Source organism: Emydura macquarii, unplaced genomic scaffold (genome assembly GCF_026122565.2).
Source record: "Emydura macquarii macquarii isolate MOO-44397 ecotype Brisbane River unplaced genomic scaffold, CSIRO-AGI_Emac_v2 contig_450, whole genome shotgun sequence".
Lineage (NCBI taxonomy): Eukaryota > Metazoa > Chordata > Testudines > Chelidae > Emydura > Emydura macquarii.
Genome location: NW_027130587.1, coordinates 46980 through 70550, shown reverse-complemented (window position 1 = coordinate 70550; position 23571 = coordinate 46980). Strand labels below are relative to the sequence as shown.

The following is a 23571-nucleotide window of genomic DNA, read 5'->3' as shown; positions in this document are numbered from 1 at the left end:
GAGGTGGAAAGATTGGACAGGAAGCCTGGAATGAGCTCCCCCTCAAGCGCAGAACAGAGGACATTTCCTGTTGCCCCTAGCAATCAGGTCCTTCATCAGGAGGCCCCAAGCTGTGAAGATGACCTGGAGGACATTTGTCTTCAGGGACCACTAGTGACTCAGGGAAAAATACCTGCTGAAATAGTCTTCAGGATGATTCTGATCCCAGGCAAGAGAACGGCTATCGGAGTATCATTCTCCTTGATGCAGAACTGCCACAGCCTGATCGCCTCTAGGCAGAGCACGCTGGAGTGTACTCCCCCTTGTTTGTTCACATAAGACATCGTGGTGGCATCATCAGTAAACATGTGAACTACTGAGCCGGATATGGTTCCAAAAAGCATGATGCATGGTACATGGCCCGAAGCTCCTGCACACATTGATAGGGAGTGAGGCCTCCTGCTCCAACCATAGTCCCTGTACTTTCAAATGACCCCAGGTGTGCCCCCAACTCATCAAGGAAGCTTTGGTAACAAGTGACCTGGTTGGCAAGGGCCAGACAAAGGGAATCCCCTTGGGCAATATTCTCTGGATACATCCACCACTGCAAGCAGTCCAGGACCAGTGAAGGAAAATGGACCAGACTGTCTAGAGCAGTGATTCTCAAACTGGCATCCATGGACTCTAAGGGAGCCTTAGAGACTGCACAGGGGGTCCGCAAAATGTTACGAGCAGAGGTTCTGCTCCTTGAAGTGCTAACATAGCACTAAGGGAGACATGATGTGTCTCCTTTGCTAACTGCAGCCTGCTCATGGAGTCAATGGCTGTGAGCCAACCCCTTTTGATGGAGATTTCTCTCCTGCAGTGATGCTGCAATTTTTGATTGCACCCCCTCTAGGCCCCATCATGCAGGGCTGGCCCAAGCCGCCTGGTGTCACCGCTCTCTCCTAGGGGCACGAAGGAACATGTGGGGGCAGGGGAGATGTGGCAATGCCAGGCAGTTCAAGCCAGCTCTGTGCGGTGGGGCTCAGGGAGGCCACCTAGTCTGTCTGGCTTGGGGGGCACAACCTAAAATTGCAGCATCACGGCAGGAGAGAGATCTCCCCCTACGAGCAGACAGCAGCTAGCCAAGGAGACACACCACTGCTCTGCCCTGCTATATCAGCACTTCAGGAAGGAGGGCAAAATGGAAGACAGAAAGCTGGGGGGGGGCATGTGACCCTGTGTACCCCGCCACCCATGCACTTCTTCTGGATAGACTCTGCACTAAGAAGCAGGCACACCCATCTCACTGATATCTGTAAGTACTCTTATACTCTTTCTTAAAGCATTAGTAACAGTACGTGTTTGACAAAAATGTGTGTGTACTTCATATAATCAGTTTCTCAGATGGGGGACTATGATTAACAGTGCATTTGAAAAGGGGTCCATCATCCAAAAAGGAAAAAAAAAAAGTTTTAGAACCTCTGATCTAGAAGGCAAGGAGTAGGATGGTAAATGGTCCTGAACCACATTTGAAGGGGGTGAAGGTGTCTGCCTTGCAAACTGGACCACCTGAGTACAAGCAGATGTTTTGCCCAAGAGCCTCAGACACATCCGAATTGTCATGGAAGGCTGAGCCTGCAGACTGAGGCAAAGGTGGCGAATTGTCTGAAAATGGTTGGTCGGCGGAAATGCTTTCGACATTGTTGAATCTAATAGGGCCCTAACGAACTCTATTTTCTGAGTGAGAACAAAGGTTGACTTCCCCGTGGTTAGGATAAAACCCAGACAGTTGAGAAAGTGCAGTGTGGTGCCAATGTGAGCAAGAACTTCCTCTCTGGATCTGCCCCTCAGTAACCAGTCATCCAAATATGGCAAGATATGAATTCCTTCTTCCTGAGACATGCCATAACAATGACCATGGGTCAAAACCCAGGGGGGAGAAAGAGGCCAAATGGAAGCACTGTGTACAGAGACAAAGAGAGGGGCCTCCGCAACCAAGAGGCGTCCCATGCAGTCCATGAAGACCACTGACATGGATAAGGCATTGGTGGGCAGTAGGCATCAGGCCAGTCGGCCTCCGTCCTGACCATGAGACATGCACCAATCCTGATACCTGTAACAGTCTATCAACAGCCCCTGATGCTGGTCATGCATTGGAGAGTGGGAGGATGATGACCCTTGACTCAGCCACAAAGGAGCCCCAGGATCCTGGAGATAATGAAGAAGGAAGACTAGAGGGACCAAGTAGCCATTATGACTTGTGAGTCACCCATAACAAGGCAGGAAGCGGCGCTGTCAATGAAAGCAGTACCATTGGTACAAAGTATGCCAGTGCAGAAGTAGAGTTGGTCCCAAAGTGAGTAGCAGTGCTGCAGTGTCTGATGGTACGTATGTTGAAGGCAGAGAAAGCCGCCACAGAGGCATTTGCAGTGCTGAATGCAGCGGTGCCAAGGAGATTCCAGATACCAAGGTCCCCATATTGGCCCTGCTTCCATAACCTATGGAAGGGGAAGATTAGGATGTGGGGCTGACAGACTTGAGGAATCAGCAGCTTGTTCAGTCAACAAAGCTATAGATGATTCAGCCCTGGAAAAGTCCTGGACCAAAGGAGAGGTGGGGACAGTCAGAGGAAGTTTGTAGCTGACTGGTACACCACCAACATGGAAACAATCGGTACCAGAGGCTGGAACTAGAGTCAATGATGCAGGATTTCTAACCTCCCTACCCAGTACCAGGGGAGAGTTAGACATACCATCCTGCACACCGACTCTACACTGGTCCATGCTTTCCCTGTGGGAGTTAGAAGAGTCACAACGAGACTGCAGCAGTCTCAATTGGTCTTGTGCGACCTTTTCCTTAACTCAGTTGAAGGAGAACAGCTTCTCCATTTCTTGGGAGAGGTGCCTGCTCCGGAACATGAAACGGCAGCACTCTCAGAACCCAATGGCAATCTCCATTCTGATGAGGGTTTTGGTATCGAGGCAGGCCTCCTGGCCTGTACAAGCTGGTGCTGTTTCAGGCAAAGATCCCAAGGCACTTGAGTCCGTTTCTTAAACGATCTGCAGATCACGCAATGCTTTTTGACATGGGCCTCTCCGAGGCAAAGCAAGCACTGCATGTGGGGATCACTCCTTCACATGAAGGACAATGTTTAAATCTCAGTGAGGGCATCACTGAGGGAAACAAACTGCTACAACTAACAGTGCTCTAACACTAATGGAACTATTAACTATAGTATTTGCATTGAAGAAAATTAAATCGTCCTCAATCGAAGACATGATTTGTTACTGCAGGCACAGCATGAGGAAGAATCAGAGAAAACAGTGCAGGGGAGACTGAAGAACGGGGAAGAAAATTGGCATCATGTGACCTCCTGAAGAAAGAGAACCCATATGCTCACCATGCAGATAGAGGTAAGAAATTGTTTTCAGGCTCTCTGCACAGATACTACGGCGGAGAACCATTTGGAAGACTCATCTGAGGGAATGGATCAGAAGGAGACCCTTTTGATCAGAAGGCATGGGATGCCTTGTCCTAGAGATGGAGGTTCCACGACCACCACTCTCAAGAGGAAGAGAAGGCTGGTGATGGTGGTCAGGGACTCCCTCCTGAGGAGGATGGAGTCATCCATCTGCCGTCTGGACCAGGAAACTAGAGAAGTGTGCTGCTTGCCTGGAGCTAGGATTCCGGATGTGACGGAGAGACTGCCGAGACTTATCAAGCCCTCAGACCGCAACCCCTTCCTACTTCTCCATGTGGGCACCAATGACACTGCCAAGAACGACCTTCAGCGGATCACTGCAGATTATGTGGCTGTGGGAAGAAGGATAAAGGAGTTTGAGGCACAAGAGGTGTTGTCGTCCATCGTCCCTGTTAAAGGAAAAGGCCCAGGTAGGGACTATCACATTGCGGAAGTAAATGCATGGTTACGCAGGTGGTGTCGGAGAGAGGGCTTTGGATTCTTCGATCATGGGATGTTGTTCCAGGAAGAAGAATTACTAGGAAGAGACGGGATTCACCTAATGAAGAGAGGGAAGAGTATCTTCGCTGACAGGCTGGCTAACCTAGTGAGGAGGGCTTTAAACTAGGTTCAATGAGGGACAGAGACCTAAGCCCAAAGGTAAGTGGGGAAGTGGGATACCAAGAGGAAGCAGAAGGAAGAGGGTGCAACAGGGGAGGCCTCCTGAATTGCACTGAGAAAGTCGGGCAATTGGCCAGTTATCTCAGGTGCCTATACACAAACACAAGAAGCCTGGGAAACAAGCAGGAGGAATTGGAAGTCCTGGCACAGTCAAAAAACTATGATATGATTGGAATAACCGAGACTTGATGGGGTAACTCACAACTAGAGCACTGCCATGGATGGGTATAAACTGTTCAGGAAGGACAGGCAGGGGCGAAAGAGTAGAGGAGCAGCACTGTATGTAAGAGAGCAGTATGATTGCTCTGAGCTCCAGCATGAAACTGGAGATAAGCCAGTTGAGAGTCTCTCGGTTAAGCTTAGAAGCAAGAACAATAAGGATGATGTCGTGGTGGGTGTCTGTTATAGACCACCAGACCAGTTGAACGAGGTAAATGAGGCTTTCTTCAGTCAACTAGGGAAAGTTTCCAGTTCACAGGACCTGGTTCTCATGGGGGACTTCAATCACCCTGACATCTGCTGGAAGAGCAATACAGCAGAGCACAAACAATCCACGAAGTTTTTGGAGACTGTTGCGGACAACTTCCTGGTGCAAGTGCAGGAGCAACCAACTGGGGGCCTTGCTCCTCCTGACCTGCTGCTCACAAACAGGGAAGATTTTGTAGCGGAAGTAGAAGTGATTACAGATGTGATTACAGAGCCATTGGTCATTATCTTTGAAAATGTGTGGTGATTGCGGGAGATCCCAGATGATTGTAAAAAGGCAAATCTAGTGCCCATCTTCAAAAAAGGGAAGAAGGAGGATCTGGGGAACTACAGGATGGTCAGTGTCACCTCAGTCCCTGGAAAAATCATGGAGCAAGTCCTCAAGTAATCCATTTTGAGGCACTTTGAAGAAAGGAAGATGATCAGGAGCAGTCAGCATGGATTCACCAAGGGCAAGTCATGCCTGACCAACCTGATTGCTTTCTATGATGAGATGATTGACTCTGTGGATGTGGAGAAAGTGGTGGACATGATATACCTTGACTTTAGCAAAGCTTTGGATACAGTCTCCCACAGTATTCTTATCAGCAAGTTAAATAAGTATAGGTTGGATGAATGGACTATAAGATGGATAGAAAGCTGACTAGATCATTGGGCTCAACAGATAGTGATCAACGGCTCCATGTCTAGTTGGTAGCCGGTATCAAGCGGAGTGCCCCAGGGGTCAGTACTGGTGCCAGTTTTGTTCAGCATCTTCATTAATGATCTGGAGGATGGTGTGGATTGCACCCTCAGCAAGTTTGCAGATGACACTATGCTAGGGGGAGTGGTAGATACCCTGGAAGGTAGGAATAGGATACAGAGTGACCTAGACAAATTGGAGGACTGGGCCAAAAGAAATCTGATGAGGTTCAACAAGGACAAGTGCAGAGTCCTGCACTTAGGACCGAAGAATCCCATGCACTGCTACAGACTAGGGACCGACAGGCTAGACAGCCATTCTGCAGAAAAGGACCTGGGGTTACAGTGGATAAGAAGCTGAATATGAGTCATTGGTGAGGCTGCATTTGGAGTATTGTGTCCAGTTTTGGGCCTCCCACTACAGAAAGGATGTGGACAAGTTAGAGAGAGTCCAGAGGAGGGCAACAAAAATGATTAAGGGGCTAGAGCACAAGACTTATGAGGAGAGACTGAGGGAAACTAGGTTTGTTTAGTCTGCAAAAGAGAAGAATGAGGGAGGATTTGACAGCAGCCTTTAACTACATGAAAGGCGGTTCCAGGGAGGATGGAGCTACGCTGTTCTCTATGGTAGTAGATGACAGAACAAGGAGCAATGGTCTCAAGTTGCGGTAGGGGAAGTCTAGGTTGGATATTAGGAAAACCTTTTTCACTAGGAGGGTGATGAAGCACTGGAATGGGTTACCTAGGGAGGTGATGGAATCTCCATCTTTAGAGGTTTTTAAGCTGTGGCTTGACAAAGCCCTGGCTGGGATGATTTAGTTGGAGTTAGTCCTGCTTTGAGCAGGGGGTGGGACTAGATGACCTCCTGAAGTCCCTTCAATCTCTAATAGTCTATGATTCTATATACAAATAAGGGAAAAAACTAAACTAGTTGAGAGGTTGCGAGGTTAAGGCTACACAGTGTTGACTCCAGCCACAAGCTGTAAGGAGAAACTGAGGAACGGTTCAGGTGGCACCGCCTCCTGTAGCAAGGGGAGGGGCCAGGCCATAAGGTGTAAGCGCTGCCTTTCAATGGGTACTGGTATGCAAATTTCCCAGGCTCCAGTGATCTCGACATGCACACACCTAAGTGGAATATACATCTGTATCTACTCAAATAAGAAAAAGTTTTTCATTTTAGTTCTGTTAGCCCTGTGAAGCTAACACAGCTACGAGAGTCAGCTGAAATCTACCTTGACTCAGACAAACGAACTGTTAAAAGAGTTTTAATCGCATACCCAAATTCTCCCCAGTTACAGCTCTGCCACTCCAATGAACACACAAGTATAACTGAGTGATTATTTACCCAGACTGCAGGGTTGCAGAGGGGCAAGTGAACACAGAATTTTCACAACTGGTGACTCTCAAGACAGAATTGAAGAGGGGGCTATAGGTAGAGCCTTGATGTTTAGATCCCAGGCTGAGTCTCTGGTGCTGACAGTTAGGAAAAAGAGTCTTTTCAATAGTAAACAAGCATGTTCAGTTTTGAATCCTTAAAGAAACAACAGAGACCATGATGCCATTTTTACACTCCTTTCTCTGAGCAGAACTATGTTTCAATGTTCATATTTTAGGTGCATTTAACATCAGCTTCCCTGGCCCACAGGAGTCCTTCCAACAGAGCAGAGTACAAGCCTCTGAAAAGACATGTCCAGCCCTTCCTGGCTAGAAAGGTACAAGCTGCAACCTGGGCGTAACATGACTGGGTAAAGTGAAATGAGAAGGCTTCAGAGTTTCATAAGAAAATTTGTCCCCACCTCTCTGAAAGAAACGATGCAAACTGATTTCTGAGGTGGAAGCTCTTTAAATTAAGACATGAAATACACTATGAAAGCACAAATGGGGGGGCATGGAGAAATGCTCTGTCCCTCAGATATTTCTAAGGTGATATCTTGGCTAAAGGCACAAGGAACAAGAACAAAAACAAAAATGAAAGAACAGACAGCCATTCCCCACAGGTCTTCAATGTCACAGGAGAGCAGGGTCTTCAATGCACATTCATGGACTAAATTTTGAGGTGCTCCGGCTCTCATCCCAATGCACAACTTTAATAACAACAGTAGTAGTAGTATTAGTACCACCTCCGCTTAGCTCTTACCAGAAACCTCAAGATACTTTGCAAAGCAGGTCAGTATCATTATCCCCATTTTACAGAGGGCGAAGCTGAGGCGGAGAAATGAAGTGACTTTTCCAAAGTCATACAGCAGGCCAGTGGCAAAGCCAGGACTAGAACCAGGTCTCCTGAGTACTAGTCCAATGCTCTATCCACTATGCTACTGCCTAGTTATTTGTTTGGTAATTAATGTATCTGAATAAGGAGCAAAGAATTTCCTTTTCTGGAGAGGACAACTTCATGATCCAGAAAGCAGAGAATCCAACCCCCGGAAAAACTATCCCAAACCTACTTATGAATAGGTCAAACTTTGAGGCTCTTGGAGAAAGGCAAAGGCCTGGAGGATAGAGTGAGAATAAGAAGATGGAAAGAGAAAAGCCACAGCAGGAAAAACAGACTCAGCACCATCCACAGGTTGTGCTCTCTGCCTCTGCTGAACAGCAGCACGTTCAAACCAGACACACAATTCTCCCATAGATGCTGCTTGTGGGGCTTCAAAAGCTCAGCTACTGAGCCGGCTCTTCCTGCTACCAGAGACCCTGCTTTTTAACAAAGGGAAAGCTCAGGCACAGAGCTCAGAAGTCCTGGCACTGAGTGGCTAGATATAATTCCCCAGACACACACACTCTCTCATATCCCCCCTAGTTCACTGCCCCCCAACTCCTGCTTTCTTCACCCCCTGCTCTCCACTGGACATACTCCATGAACAAACAAGAAACTTCTTGTTCCCATCCATGCAAGCTCACCAGCCCCCAGAAATGCCCTCACCCCATGCCTTCCCCCTCAATCACTCTACAAGCACGAGCCCAAATAACCAACTAGGTAACTCAGACTGGTCTCTCTGCCACCAAACCACTTGTGGGGCCACAGATTAAAAATGCAAACTTTAAAAACTAGTAAACCAAACTACGGTAGAACCTCGGAGTTACAAACACTAGAGTTACGAAGTGACCAGTCAAGCACACACCTCATTTGAATTGGAAGTACGCAATCAGGCAGCAACAGAGACAACAACAACAACAAAAAAGCAAAATACTGTGCAGTGCTGTTTTAAACATGAACGACTAAAAAATAAAAAGAGAAGACAGCATTTTTCTTCTGCATGGTAAAGTTTCAAAGCTGTATTAAGTCAATGTTCAGTTATAAATTTTTGAAATAAGAATCATAATGTTTTGTTCAGAGTTACAAACATTTCAGAGTTACGAACAACCTCCAATCCCAAGGTGTTCGTAACTCTGAGGTTCTATTGAATTTCTTCAAACCTTGATTACTTTGTTAATATAAATGAGATCTCCAATAAGACAAGTGCAAAGTTTTAGTTTTAGACTTTAAGTGTTCAGAGAGAAAAAAATTGTTTTTAGAACATATAGGGGAAATCATTTTTTCCCCATGTTCACAAAAATTAACACAAAATGTGTTAAGAAGTTAACACAAAAATTGAATATTTATCAAATTTTCATCCTCCATCTCCAATAGCTCTCCACCTCACCCCCATCACACATACCCTTTAGCCAACACCAACCATGAAAAAATTTCACCTACCAAAATGTGTCTGAAAAAGTTAAAAGCAACTGAAAATGGGAGCTTGACTGGAAGTTGGAACTCAACTTTATAGTGGACGCTTCCTGCATTGACTACAGTAACCTGAAGTGTAATAGAAAAGTCAGAACAGAAAAGAGCTTCACTCAGGGTAACAGATATATAAACTTAAGTGTTATCACAGGGTGAGCTAGTTATTTAAGAGTGTTCGGGTTCAGCCTCACTTGTGCCTAGTATACCATCCACATTATCTAGAGACTATGTGATTGACAGCCAGGCCTGCTGGGACTTATAAATGGCAGCATGTGCTCAGTGACAAGAAAGCTAGCAGGAGCAGCACTGTCCCAGCAGGCTCTCCATGAAGGGAGGTCTGAAGAAGGACCAACAGAGACTCCGCTGGTGCTCATACAACAGAGAAGAGACCAAAGGAGCAGGAGGTGCTGAGAGAAGCAGACTGAGACTTTCCAAAGGCAGCAGACTGACACACAACAGGTCATGTAGGAAGTGGCTGAGGGAAAGTGAAGCAGGGGGTTGAGGGCCAGAACCCAGAGCAGAATAGTCCTACCTACGGGTGGTGGACATAAACCGCTGCACTCATGACAAAAAGTCAACAGTGCCCTAAGAAGGGTAAAGGAAAACTGCGGACTACTGAGCCCTGGGAAGAGTCAAAGAACTATTCAGAGCCCAGAGAAGGATGGAAGGATTTATTTGTTTAGTTGGACTTTTGGTTGCCCCCAGAAGAGAGACTTTAATTGACCAGAGGGTCAAAAGCACCACAGCAATGTATAAGACCACAGAAGACCACTGATAATGGAGGAACTGAGGCACCAGATGGAGAGGTAAGCTGTTGTTACAACAGTCTGCAGGAAGGCTGTGGGTGAAATCAGATTATTCAGCATACTACTACTTCACACACATAAAACTAAGGAAGTTACAAGATTGCAAGTCAGCTAGTAAAAGATTCAAAAGATTAAATGGAATTAAAAATAGTTGAAGTTTTTACCTCCAACAATCCTAGTATGGAAAACAATTAGTCTGACTCCTTGACAGACAGCTCATTGTCTGAACTCACGAACACACCATGGGCCCTACTTACCCAACTCGAGAGCTCAAATGCACACTGGGAAATGCAAAGATAAGCATCCTTAGAACAGAAACCAGGTTGAGTTTGTGGTGCTGACAGTTAGGAAAAAGAGTCTTTTAAACAGTAAACAAGCATGGTTAGTCTTGACTCTTTAAAGCTAAAAAAACCAAGTTAGCAGTGGTAATTCTGGCTACAAACTGCTATAATGAGCAAAAGTCATAGTACTAGTTAACCGCACACTTAATACATTGCAACTGAAAATTGAATACTTACAGGTTTATTTCCAAAATTCCCTACATCTCTGGGCCAAGGGGATGTCAGCAATATATCAACACCTTTGAATTTTGGAGTAGATAATAATGATGTTTTTAGTTCTACCACATCCTTGGAGCTAAAACTATAGGCAGGAGCTGGTTCACTCAGGGATTCTGTACCACTCAGGTAGGCAATCTGCAATCCTGAGGTGCCGCTGAAAATACCTTTACGACCTGTATTAAAACACAAAACGAGATTAAGTATTTTAAGAAATTACTAAAGTGTGTCATGCTAACAGAAGGCCAAATTTTGCAATCCTTGCTTATGTATTCAATCTTTGCTGATAGGGAAACTCACTGGACTTTGGTCATACATTAATTGCAGTCAGGACTCGAGGATTTGGCTTAATGACTTGAAACCCTTCCCATAAAACAAAGGGCAAATATCAGATAATTCTCCAATTTGCTCCCTTCTCACCCAAAAACAAACAAACAAAAAACCCAATCACATAAAAGTTTATCCAACCTAAGGGCTGAACAGTTTAACAAACAACATTAAACCAAAATGCAAAAATTAAGATCTTATGGTTGAGAATTTAACTAGGCAAGTCAGGCAATTCCAAGTTAGGTTTCCAAAACATCTTCGCTCTGCCCCTTGTAGATATTCATTACTACAAAACCTTTCAGCATATGCTCACACAATATACATGGAGTAAGAAGTCAATGCTACATGCCCATCTGGGAGGCTGGAGGTAGGGAGGAAGAATGTGAATTTCCATTCCATTTAAATGTACTATTTGCCAAATACTATCTGACATAGCCCAGTGCTACATGCTCATCTGAGAAGTTTCACTGTGAGGAACACAGAAGGGAGCAAAATTAGACACAATTAAAATGGAAATCTACATTAGTTGAAGGAGCAGATTTAGAATCCAGACACTCTGACAGGTACTATATAAAAACCTGAAATAGATTAGACTGCAATCTTAACTTGTCCAATTAAACCATAATCCTGCAAATATTTAGCCACATGATTAAATAGGTGAATAGTCCCATTAATATCAAAGGGATTAAAGTACAGCACATACACAAATGCCTGCAGCATCAAGGCTTTAGCTCTTGTAGCTGTAAGCCAACTGAGGCAAGGTTGTTTCTTCAGTGCCTAGCACAAGGAGGCCCTGATCTTGATTGAGAAGCATGGACGCAACTGCATTAAAGTTGTAATACAATTAGGTGATAGTAGTTTCCAAAATACTTAATGTCGAAATAATGGTTTTCCATTCTCATCACCTGCTTTGTTCACTGCTCAGAATTTTCTCAAAACATTCTATCACACTGAAATTTTCCACTTGCTCTCATCTAACGAAGTGTTGATGTAGTTTTTTTGTTTTTTGAGGAGGGAGGGAAGTGGCAATAAAAATCTATTACATCACTTGAATTAGACTGATCCAATCTAGAAAGTTTATGAGTGTTACTGAACCTTGAGATAAGCTTTAGTCTTGTCTACATCAAAGAATTCCACAGGTATTACATTGATAGTAAATCTGATATTATGTCCATGCTGTTAAAGTCATACCAGTTCAAGGCAATACACAGGTCTGCCTACTGTCTAAACTGGTGCCATGCAGCATCAGTATCTGGGTACATATCCCAGAGCTCCTGAGCACTTGATGTTCATGACTGAGGAATTCTTCAAGTGTGCACAGAGAGTTGTGGCAGGTAGGGCTAAACTCCCGTAATTTCCCTGAATTATCCTAGAACTTCTCTGCTGCTGGTGTCACTTCCAAATTGTTATCTCATCATGGAGGCAGCCAGTAGGAAGGCTCTGATCATGTATCTCATCCAAACACAAATTGACAGCAGAGTTTGTAAGCCCACTGTAATCATAGTATCATAGAAGATTAGGACTGGACAGGACCTCAGGAGGTATCTAGTCCAACCCCCTGCTCAAAGTAGGACCAACCCCAACTAAATCATCCCAGCCAGGGTTTTGTTAAGCTGCACCTTAAAAACCTCTAAGGATGGATGTTCCACCACCTCCCTAGGTAATGCCTCCGAGGGGCAGCCAGGAGATAATGGGTGTTTCTGCATGAGCTCACACAGGGAAGGCAGGGGGAACAGTGGAGATGCATAGGGTTACAGGAATTTCCTGAATCTGGTATGTGCAGCCTAGGTCAAAGAGTGTCATCTGAGGTCTCAAATACAAGCCCATGTCACACTGGCCATCAATACCATTGCAAAACACATGTACAGATGTTACATAAGGAGTTCTGTATACTACACAGTATGCCAATGTTTTCATGGCTGACTTAGAACGCTTCCTCAATTCTCATCCCAAAGTGCCCCTCCTCTACCTACACTGCATTGATGACACTTTTATCATCTGGACCCACGGAAAAGAGTCCCTCGACGAATTCCACAGGGATTTCAACAATTTTCACCCCACTATAACATTAGCCTGGACCAGTCCACACAAGAAATCCACTTCCTGGACACTAAAGTACAAATAAGTGATGACCACATAACCACCACCTTATACCAAAAACCCACTGACCGCTATATGTACCTACATGCCTCCAGCTTCCACCCATGACACACCACACAATCCACAATTGTCTACAGCCAAGTCCTAAGATACAACCGCATTTGCTCCAATCCCTTAGACAGAGACAAACACTTACAGGATCTCTATCGAGCATTCTTAAAACTACAATACCCACCTAGGGAAGTGAAGAAACAGATTGACAGAGCCAGACAGGTACCCAGAAGTCACCTACTTCAGGACAGATCCAACAAGGAAAACAACAGAACACCACTGGCCATCACCTCCAGCCCCCGGCTAAAACCTCTTCAACACATTATCAGTTATTGCCAGAGGATGTTGTGATGCCAAAACTATAGGCAAAACAGGTAGCTTCTCTCATAAATGGGTTCAAAAAAGATTTAGTTAAGTTCATGGAAGATAGGTCCATCAATGGCTGTTAGCCAAGATGGTCAGGGATGCAGCCATGCTCTGGGTATCCCTAGCCTCTGACTGCCAGATGCCGGAACTGGACAACTGGGGATGGATCACTCAATAATTGCCCTGTTCTGTTCACTCCCTCTGAAGTATCTGGCATTGGCCACAGTCAGAGGACAGGATACTGAGCTAAATGGACTATTGGTCTGACCCAGTACGGCCATTCTTATATTCTCTATATAAACTAGCCTAACCCGAACTAGCTTAAATCCAACTAGCATAGGTAACAATAGCAGTGAAAACAGTGCAGGGCAAGATTCAAAATGGGTAGTACAAGCCCAGCTTGACCCTAGGTAAGTAGTCTGACTGCTAGCCCACTTTGAAATCCATGCTGCTTTGTCTTCACAGCTGTTGATGCTTTCACCAGCTGGATTCATGCTAACGGAGGTAGACTAGCCCATGCACAATTCTGTTGTGTGGACATTCCCAAAAACAAATGCATAACTGAATTAAAAAGGAAAATTCCGTGAATTATGCAATGCATATTGTTCTCTTGCCATTAACTTGCTTCCCAACAATTTCTTCTCCAGAGTTGGCAACTTGATAACTTCTTTGAAACTTCTCCAACAAGCTCAGTTTGGCAACCCAAATTGCTCTGCAGAGCTCATAAAAAGTTGAAAGTGTTGTAAAAGTGCAAAAGATGTCTTTTTATTTTGCTCATCTGAGGAGGAAAAAAAAAAGCAGAATGGATTTTACTCAAGCTTTCAAAAATAATTCATCTTGCACCTCAATATGACAGATCAGCTGAAAAGATTTCTGGAGGAAAGTATCAACAATGAAGGAGGGGGTTGGAATAAAAGAGCCATCACAACCTTAATTAAGGCATCACCACAGCAACATTTTAATAGTGCCATAAAGATAAGCACAGCAGACTCACATCACAGAAATAAAATCTATACCATTACCTAAGTATGTGATGTTCTCAGCTAGTTCACAGCCACTGACATCTGGAAAATAATGTACAGTGTCCAGGTTATTGGCACCTAAGACATAGGTTGGAATAGGAGCTGGAGAAGAAACACACATATTTAGTTCATTTGTTTCAGAACTGTGACATTTATTCGATTCTATATTTATTATTATGAAGTAAAGATTCACTACAGAGGAAATTATTATAGTGAGGCACCCAGCAGAGAGTTGAACTAGATGACCTCCTGAGGTCCCTTCCAACTCTAATCTTCTATGATACATTTTGAGCTGGGTGTGTAATTCTGAGCTCAAGGAGACATACCCAGGCTAGCTCTGATCAACCTAGGAGTTAAAATAAAGTGCAGCCACAGTGGGGGAAGCAGCAAGAGGGGCTAACAACCCAAGAATGTGTCTAACAGGATGGATAGAAGTCACTTCTGATTTAAATTTAAAAAAAATTAAAATTGGATTTTAAATTAAAAAAAATTTAAAATTGGATTTTAAATTAAAAACAGATGTTTTTAAATTATTTTTTTAAAATTAAAGCTGAAATTGACAGTCTATGTTAAGACCAAAACTGTTAAAATAGTTTAAATTAAATATCAAAAGCAAGCAGTGCATATTTGCTCCCAGGTTTTAAAGAACATTAAACCACTGAACTGGTGGGAGTCACTGGCTAAGCACCTGGAACTAGAATTTGTTGAGGGCTAAACCAGCTTCTCACAAAAGTAACCTCTTCAGCAGGTGCAGAGAGAATATTTTCTTCATTTCAGTTCATTCAAATATCTCAATTCAATGATGAGGTCATTCAAAGAAACCTATTGGGAGTTGAAAAAGCAGGAAAGCTTGTTTTCCTCTTCCAATCTATGAATAAAAGTTAGATAGGTGTGAGAGGATGAAATCTACAAGTTCTAAAATCTTGAAAGACAACATGACCAGAAATAATCAGTTCAATTAATTAACTATATATAATACTTCCTTTGTATAATCAGTTTTAAGTGCAAAAATTGTTCTAACTTTTTTTTTAAATGTATTCAGCAAATTTAATGTCGTTTTATTTAATAAAAAATGAAGTTTTTGTGAATTTCTAATTGAATCTGAATTTCAATCCAAATAGAGCTTGACACAAATCACAAGTAAAAAAAAAATTCACCATTTTCTAACCAAAAAAATACAAAATTTAAAAACTTGAATGTAAATTAAACTACACAATTGCTTAAATAAATGTGTAGCAAAAAGCACCAAATGTAGTGTAAAGGCTATACCTAGTTGCAATTCAATATGTTTTAACCGTTACCAACCAATAGGAATCAATTTTTCTTTAGGAAAATAACAAAAGTACAAATGTAAAAACACCATTAAAATCCTTGATTTAAATTTCCTGCTTGCTGATTTAATCATGATTAAAAATTGCTGATTTTAAATCTATTCACCCTGGTGCCTAACATCTCAGACAGGTAACAGGGTGGTTAGCCTCTCCCACCAGTCACATCCTCTCATCTATGATATTTTTAGTGAGCTAGCTTGATCAGAGCTGATGCATGTATGTCTACGAGCTGGGAACTGCACCCCAGTTTGAAGTGTGGACATACTCTAAGAAAAGACAAGGCAGCAGCCTTACAGATTTTCACAGGTAGCTTCTCTCATAAATGTGGTGATGGAACCTGGGAGGGAGCAGGGGAAGGGACTGAGGGATAAAGGAATGGATAGTCTCCCCTACAGGGGTGGAGAAGGGGCCTATGCTGAAGTAATGAGAGACTCAAGGAGAAGCAGATGGGCTCAGTAAATCACAAAGGCATTCCATACTTGGAAATATTTTGGTAGCACTGATGGATGGAAACAGAGTTCTCAGGTGCCTCTGTTCTAGGCACAGAGCATTCAAAGCGCTCCTGGCCCTTTATTATGCACTCCTGGCATAAGTGAAATGCCACATTGAACATCTCAAGATGGGAAGGCTGAGAAGAAAAGGCTTTAACACGAATTCTTTCCACCTCTTGTTCAATAATTTTCAAAAGACAGCTCACTGCTGCTGTCTGGTCCATCTGCCAGAGGGAAAAGATGGTGCAACATGGAAAAGATACAGCCAACTAAATGAGTTGATAGTTAACAGCTTGAGTTGCCCCCAGATCAATGGCAGAGAGAAGACCCAAGGACTGTACACTATTGGAGATGTTACACAGACAGCAGCAAATTGCACAGGATACAGACCTAACACTGAGCAGCAAGTGCTACGCAGCAGTTAATAGAATATTTCTCTTAGCAATCAACAGACAGCCCCAAGCCCTTTGCATACACATGGGCATTTGCAGCAGGCACCAAAAGGCACACCCTGATCCTTTTTGCAGCAGCAGCAGCAAGGAACAGCGCTAAGCACATTGCCTTCGGATTCCATAAACCATAGCAAAATGGCTCTGACACCTACCACAGCCTCTCTGGCCATCCCTCTCTTCAGTTCAGGATTGTCCACTGAACAACGTAATAAAGCAATAGTGGAATGAGATGTATGGTGAAGACATTGCTCAGTAAATCCAAAGCCACGTGTGCAGCCACATCCCACTGGGTTACTACAGTCACAGAATCATAGACGATGAGCGCTGGAAGAGACCTCAGGAAGCCATCTAGTCCAACCCCCTGCTCAAAGCAGGACAAACCCCAACTAAATCATCCCAGCCAGGGTTTTGTCAAGCCGCACCTTAAAAAATTTCTGAAGGATGGAGATTCCCACCACCTCCCTAGGTAACCCATTCCAGTGCTTCACCACCCTCCCAGTGAAAGTTTTTCCTAATATCCAACCTAGACCTCCCGCACTGCAACTTGAGACCATTGCTCCTTGTTCTGTCATCTGCCACCACTGAGAACAGCCTAGCTTCATCCTCCCTGGAAACCGCCTTCAGGTAGTTGAAGGCCACTATCATACCCTCCTCACTCTTCTCTTCTGCAGACTAAACAAGCCCAATTCCCTCAGCCTCTCCTCATAAGTCTTGTGCTCCAGCCCCTAATCATTTTTGTTGCCCTCCGCTGGACTCTCTCCAGTTTGTCCACATCGTTTCTGTAGTGGGGGAACCAAAACTGGACACAATACTCCAAATGTGGCCTCACTAGTGCCAAATAGAGGGGAATAATCACTTCCCACGATCTGCTGGCAATGCTCCTAATGCAGCCTAATATGTCGTTAGCCTTCTTGGCAACAAGGGCACTCTTGATTCATATCCAGTCTCTTCTCCACTGTAACCCCCAGGTCTTTTTCTGCTGAACTGCTGCCTACCCAGTCAGTCCCCAGTCTGTAGCAGTACGTGGGATTCTTCCATCCTAAGTGCAGGACTCTGCAATTGTCCTGTTGAACCTCACCAAATTTCTTTGGCCCAATCCTCCAATTTGTCTAGGTAACTCTGTATCCTAATATATCATCTAATATACAGGCTCTTTCCTTACCTTTCTTGGCACATGTCCGGTACTCCTCCCATTCTGTCTCTGGAGTAGAGCCAAAGAAATTCCCAACACACAAAAGCAGCTAAAATCATTTTAAAAATAAAGAACACAAGTGAACCATTGTAAGAATGGGAAAAACTTTACGATGTTAAAATATCCAGCTTGTCCTTTTCGTTACTTTTCTTACTGTCACAGCATTAACAGTGATTTGGTTCAGGGGTTTATTCCCGAGGTTTAGTTTCATGTGATTTATGTAAAACAAGAAATTTTTTAGCAGTTATTAAAGGACACAAGAAAAAAACAAAGGGAAAAACAGTGGACATTACAAAATCAAGTAAATCTTCAGTGTAAGAAACTCCCTTATTCCTTCTCTATGTATAGAATCTTTTCCAGAAGAAAACACTTATTAGCAGTGTCTCCAATAGCATCCTACATTGTTGTGAGCATCCTTTTAAGTCATGATGTGCAGAGACCAGTATCCCAAGATAAATAGAATGGGTAAAAGGTTACAGAAGTTTATCATGACCTGTTACATGAAACTAAGTGAAAGTTAGAATCAAAGAGTGTGGTACACACTGAGTGTGTTTAAGCTACAGGAACTGAGAGGTCTCAAGGTTCCTGGAGAGTGCACAAAGTTGTTATAACAACAAATTAAGAGGTTGCTAGGACTCCATGAAGTACTGATAACTGCAATCCAACCAGTAGTGCATGTGTTTGGTTCATTTTGATGGGTCAAGGTAGTCCTTTTCTGAAGGGGGAATGTCACTTAGATACTTGCTTGAGCTTGCAGCCTGGACAGCTTGCAGTGGAAGGACAGAGGGAGCTTCACCATCATGGCTACCACCACCACCAGCTCAGACCTCAGGATCTACTAGCACCTTTTCAGCAGTTTTCCTGATGTATTTTAATGGTGGTTGTTACAACAAGAGTAGGGGCCAGAACCTACTCTATCTGAATCCCAGACCACATTTAACTGTCTACTGTTACAACACTAATCAAGGATTTTAAAACACCTTAGAGTCCACCATTATAACCGCATCAGTCTGAGATTTCAGGTTCTGCTAAAATCTCATCCTCAGATTTCCACCACAACTTCAACAACCACCATTAAACTCTCACTGGAACACTCCCACACTAGCATGAACTTCCTAGACACAACAATCAGCTTCAACAACAGAACTCTACAGACAACTATATACAAGAAACCCAGGGATCACCACACCTACAGTCACAGATCCAGTAACCATCCCAAACACACCAAGACATCTGTTAGCTACAGCCAGGCACTCAGATACCACCAAATATTCTCTAAGGAGCAAGTCCAAGATAAACACCTTAACACTCTTAAAACTGACTTCACCAAACAAGGACACTCCACCAGAGAAGTAGACTGCATCATGGAACATGCCATCCAAATATCCCAAGAGAACCCGCTTCAACACTGAAGTAAACCCCCCTCCAACCAAACAGCCCTAGCTGTCACCTACCACCCCACACTGGTACCCGTCCAGGATATCATCAAACAACTACAACCCGTATTTGATGGGGACTCCATTCTGAAAGAAGTCTTTCCTGACTTCTGGCCTTCAAACTCCCCAGTCTCTCCAAGCTCATCATCAGAAGCAAGCTTCCCACAGACCAGGACACATCAACTCAAAGCAGCACTAGATCTTACCACAACAACAGATGCAAAATGTAAAGACATATCTCCACTGCTACAAAAATTAGTACCCCCCATCTTTCAAGATCCATGGGTCCTACACATGCCTGTCACAACATGTGGTGTACCTCATCCAGTGCATTAAATGCCCCAGTAACAACTATGTGGGTGAAAGCAGACCATCACTACACTTTCGAATAAACTCACACAGGAAAATGATAAAAGACAAAATCACCATGTCACCTGTGGGTGAATATTTTTTACAATGCAATCACTCTATATTTGACCTATCAGTCCTCAACCTCATAGGAAACCCGCACAATACTTTCAAAACATGAACCTGAAAACTTATGTTCATAACTTTGCTAGACACTAAAATTCATGGACTGAATAGACACCGGATTTATAGCTTATTACAACAATCTAACAATAACATGCTAACTTCCCGCCCAGTTGCCCCCCCTCCCCCCCCGTTTCCTCCCTATGATTGGAAGGAAGTTAACTGACCACTTCACTTTGTTTAGTATAAATACTTAACACATATTTGAAGAGACCATTCAATCTGTTCCACCATGTATTTAGCTGTGACACTCTGAATAAGGGCAGATCTACACTACAAACGGGTATTGGTGCAGCTGCACTGATGCTGTAGCGCTTCTGATGGACTCTCTAAGCTGATAGGACAGAGCTCTCTCATCAACTTAATAATTCCTCCTCCGCCAGGGATGGTAGTTATGTCAGCATGAGCAGCTCCCCTGCCAACATAGCGCTGTCCACATGGCAGGCTAAGGACAGTATAACTACATTGCTCAGGGATGTGGATTTTTCACACCCTTGAGCGACATTGTTATACTGAAGTAAGTGTGTAGTGCAGACCTGGCTTAGGTTTCCCAGACCTGAAGAAGAGCTCTGTGTAAGCTCGAAAGCTTTTTTCTCTCACCAACAGAAGTTGGTCGAGTAAAAGATATCACCTCACCCACCTTGTCTCTCTAACATCCTGGGACAAATATAGCTACAACTCTGCAGGTAACACCACATCACTTAGCTCACTTTTTTAAACAAAAATGTAACTTATAAAATGTTTTCATGTAAAGACCCTCTTGCTTTCAACGTCTTTAATTCAGAAATCTTTTAAGAACTCAGAAAAGTTTTAAGAAAAATACTTTCCCCAGGACCTTTGTATTAATTTTCAGAGAGAAATCAAAAATCAATTTTGGTAAAATAATCCATTTTGATTAATGTAGAATGAGCATGGGGCCAAAGCCCAGAATTCCTGGGTTCTATTTCTGGTTTTGCCACTCACTGAGGCGTGGTCTACACTTAAAATTTAGGTTGATATAGCTACGCACTCAGGAGTGTGAAAAATCCACCCCCCTGAGCGCCATAGCTATACCAATCCAACCAATGGTGCAGATATTGTTTGAGGAGATAGCCTACACTGATGAAAGGGATATGTTGGACTATGTCTATGCTATGGCGCTATGCCAGCATAGAAATGGCCCGATAGCTATGTTGGTATAGGCTCCACAGCGTATACATATTCTCCAGTCAATGCATCTCTTTGCTTCAGGTTCCCACCTGTAAATATGAGATTTATATGACTTATCTGTAGTACTGACTTTAAAGATATGTTGCATTAATATTTGTTCAATGTTTTAAAGATGCAAAGCACTATGTAAACGCTAAGCATTGTGCTTCTAATTCACATTATGTGCAAATATTCTTTTCACAGTACATTTGCAGATGTCTAATAAAATGAACATTTGGTTTTATTTAACATTTGTCGTAGGTCAAGAATTTTTTCACTTGCCAATAGGAAGCAGTAAACAGTTAAACATTTCTAATCTAATAGATCACAGTGCAGAAACAGAAATATAAATCTTACATCAAATTCTCCACTTTTCTTCTGAACATCTTGCACTCTTTTGAACAACATATCAAATTTTCCTTCAACATCTCCACAGGCCAGTCTAGGCAGAGAAATAAAAGAGAAAGACAAGATGAACCTCATAATAAATTTGTGTATCTTTTAATTTTTGATTTGGTAACATTAAAAATTGTGACTCTGTCTTGCTTACAGCCAAGGATTCACACATTCAATTCACCCATGAAGTTGGGGAAAATCCTGCCTAAAATGTCTGAATGCTGCTTAACTCAGACACATTTTGCCAGACCAGGAGTCTTAGAAATAGATGGCCTGCAACATCTGAGGAGCAGGATAAAACAAGTGCTGCCTTATTGAAAGCACATTTCCTCAAAACAGATATAATTTTTCTACAACTTTGTAAACATCATCATACTGCACTATACATAAGACGGTGTCATTAACACTTGTATTGAAAAGCACACACTCAGATTGGCCGAGTTAGGATTTCATGGGCAGCCAAAGGAAGCATTTCTCCCCTGTCGCCGTTTAAACCATGGAATGTTAATACTCTCTACACCATGTTTTTCTGAAATGTCCCACATTTGTGGTTTTATAAAGACATAGACCAAAAAAAGGGCGTGATGCCAGTGGAAGCCCCTCTTCTGCACACGCTGGCACCACTAGAGGGCAGCCCTGGCACCCCGTAGGGCGAGCACAGACTGTCACACCCACACACTGAACCCCGCACGGGCAGGCGCAGCGCTGTTAAACACAGGCCCGCGCCGAGCTCTGCGGGTCCCCAGCCAGGGCTGCGCGGACGCGCCCAGACAAGGGTCTTTGGACGGACGCCAAGCGCCGAGTCACCATCGGGGCTGGCAGCAGGGCCGGGCCTGAGATCGCAGCCCCCCGTCCACACAGCGGGCTGGGGCTGGGGCTGCGCCCGTGTCTGACGGGCCCCGCTCCGCTCGTGCCAAGAACGCGCGCGGGCCGGGGCCGCCGGGGCCCGCGCAAAGGCCCAGCTCGACCGAGGGCCAAGCGCCGGCCTTGGAGCGCCACAAGCCAGAGACCCGGCCGCCGCCCCTCGCCCCCCGCCCCTCGCAGACAGGAACCGCCGCGCGCAGCAGGGCCGCAGCTCGGCCGCCTCACACTCTCAGCGGTTTTCCTGCCATGCCGACCTCCGGCTCCTGCCCCTCGGCCCGCCAAGAGACTCAACCCCCACTTCCTGTCCGTACCCCAAACCCTCCCCCCGCTCAACCAAGTGCTCAGAGAGCCATGTGCGTCACCTAAATCCTCCCCCCGGAACCACTTGCCCTGTAGCCATGTGCGTCACCTAAATCCTCCCCCCGGAACCACTCGCCCTGTAGCCATGTGCGTCACCTAAATCCTCCCTCCGGAACCACTCGCCCTGTAGCCATGTGCGTCACCTAACCCCTCCCCCCACCAACTGCCCTTGTCCCACGTTCCAGGCACAGCCATACACCGGGATCTCATCACTTGTTACACAGAGAGAGAACCAGGGGTGTCAGCAGAACGTGACTTTTCAGCTATCTTACACAGCATGCTTTGTCTGAAACATCACAGCCATCTACAAGCCAGGAACAAGGGGCTCCCGAGTTCCACTTGGCAGTGCCGTGGGTTACACAGGGCTGGCCAGAAACTGCTACCTTGGCCTCAGCAAGACTTGATCTTGCACCCCTCTGTTTACTAGAGCAATGCTCTAACCCCTCAGCTACAGAGGCAGGTAGCCTCAGCACCCGTAGAGGTTGGTTCCAGCCAACTAGGGATGAGGAACTAGTGAGTGGCTAATCAGCATAACCAAGTGACAAGACATTGGCTTTCAACTGACATGAGAAGGGGACCCAGAGGCCTAGCCAGAAGCTGCTACCCAGACACGAGTGAGATTTTAATTTGTGACCCTTGGGTTTACTAGATCAATTCTCTAACTCCTGAGTTACGGAGTCAGGTCCCAGAAGCCCTCAGCAAATGGTGGAGTTTCACTGATGGTGGCTGATAAGTGACTAGCAAGCGGCAGACAAGTATAAAGGTGTGACGACAGAAAAATAGCAAGTATGGCAGGTGACCAGCTTGGCTTACAGAGAAGTCTTTGGTGAGCTTAAACACAAAAAAGAAGCTTACAAGAAGTGGAAGCTCCGTCAGATGACTAAAGAGGATTATAAAGATACTGTTCGAGCATGCAGGAGTGAAATCAGGAAGGCCAAAGTATAATTGGAGATGCAGCTAGCAAGGGACGTGAAGGGTAACAAGAAGGGTTTCCACAGCTATGATCAAGAAGAAGGTCAGGGAAAATGTGAGTCCCTTATAGAATGGGGGAGGCAACCTAGTGACAGATGATGTGGAAAAAGCTGAAGTACTCAATGCTTTTTTT

At 44.4% G+C, this 23571-nt stretch overlaps 1 protein-coding gene across 2 annotated transcripts in view; it reads right to left on the bottom strand.

Annotated features, from left to right (window-relative positions):
• CWF19L1 (CWF19 like cell cycle control factor 1) overlaps positions 1-22417 on the bottom strand; it is a 63595-nt gene extending 41178 nt beyond the window's left edge. For both annotated transcript variants that reach the window (XR_010917952.1, XM_067537717.1), the window contains exons 1-5: positions 22332-22417; positions 21204-21288; positions 17662-17740; positions 14226-14327; positions 10321-10535 (exon numbers count right to left, since the gene is read on the bottom strand). Coding sequence is in view for 1 of the 2 variants with exons in the window: in XM_067537717.1 (XP_067393818.1) it covers positions 10321-10535; positions 14226-14327; positions 17662-17740; positions 21204-21288; positions 22332-22354 (504 nt within the window). In the remaining variant the exon portion in view is untranslated. The remainder of the gene's footprint in view (positions 1-10320; positions 10536-14225; positions 14328-17661; positions 17741-21203; positions 21289-22331) is intronic.
• Between the last annotated feature and the right edge of the window lie 1154 nt (positions 22418-23571).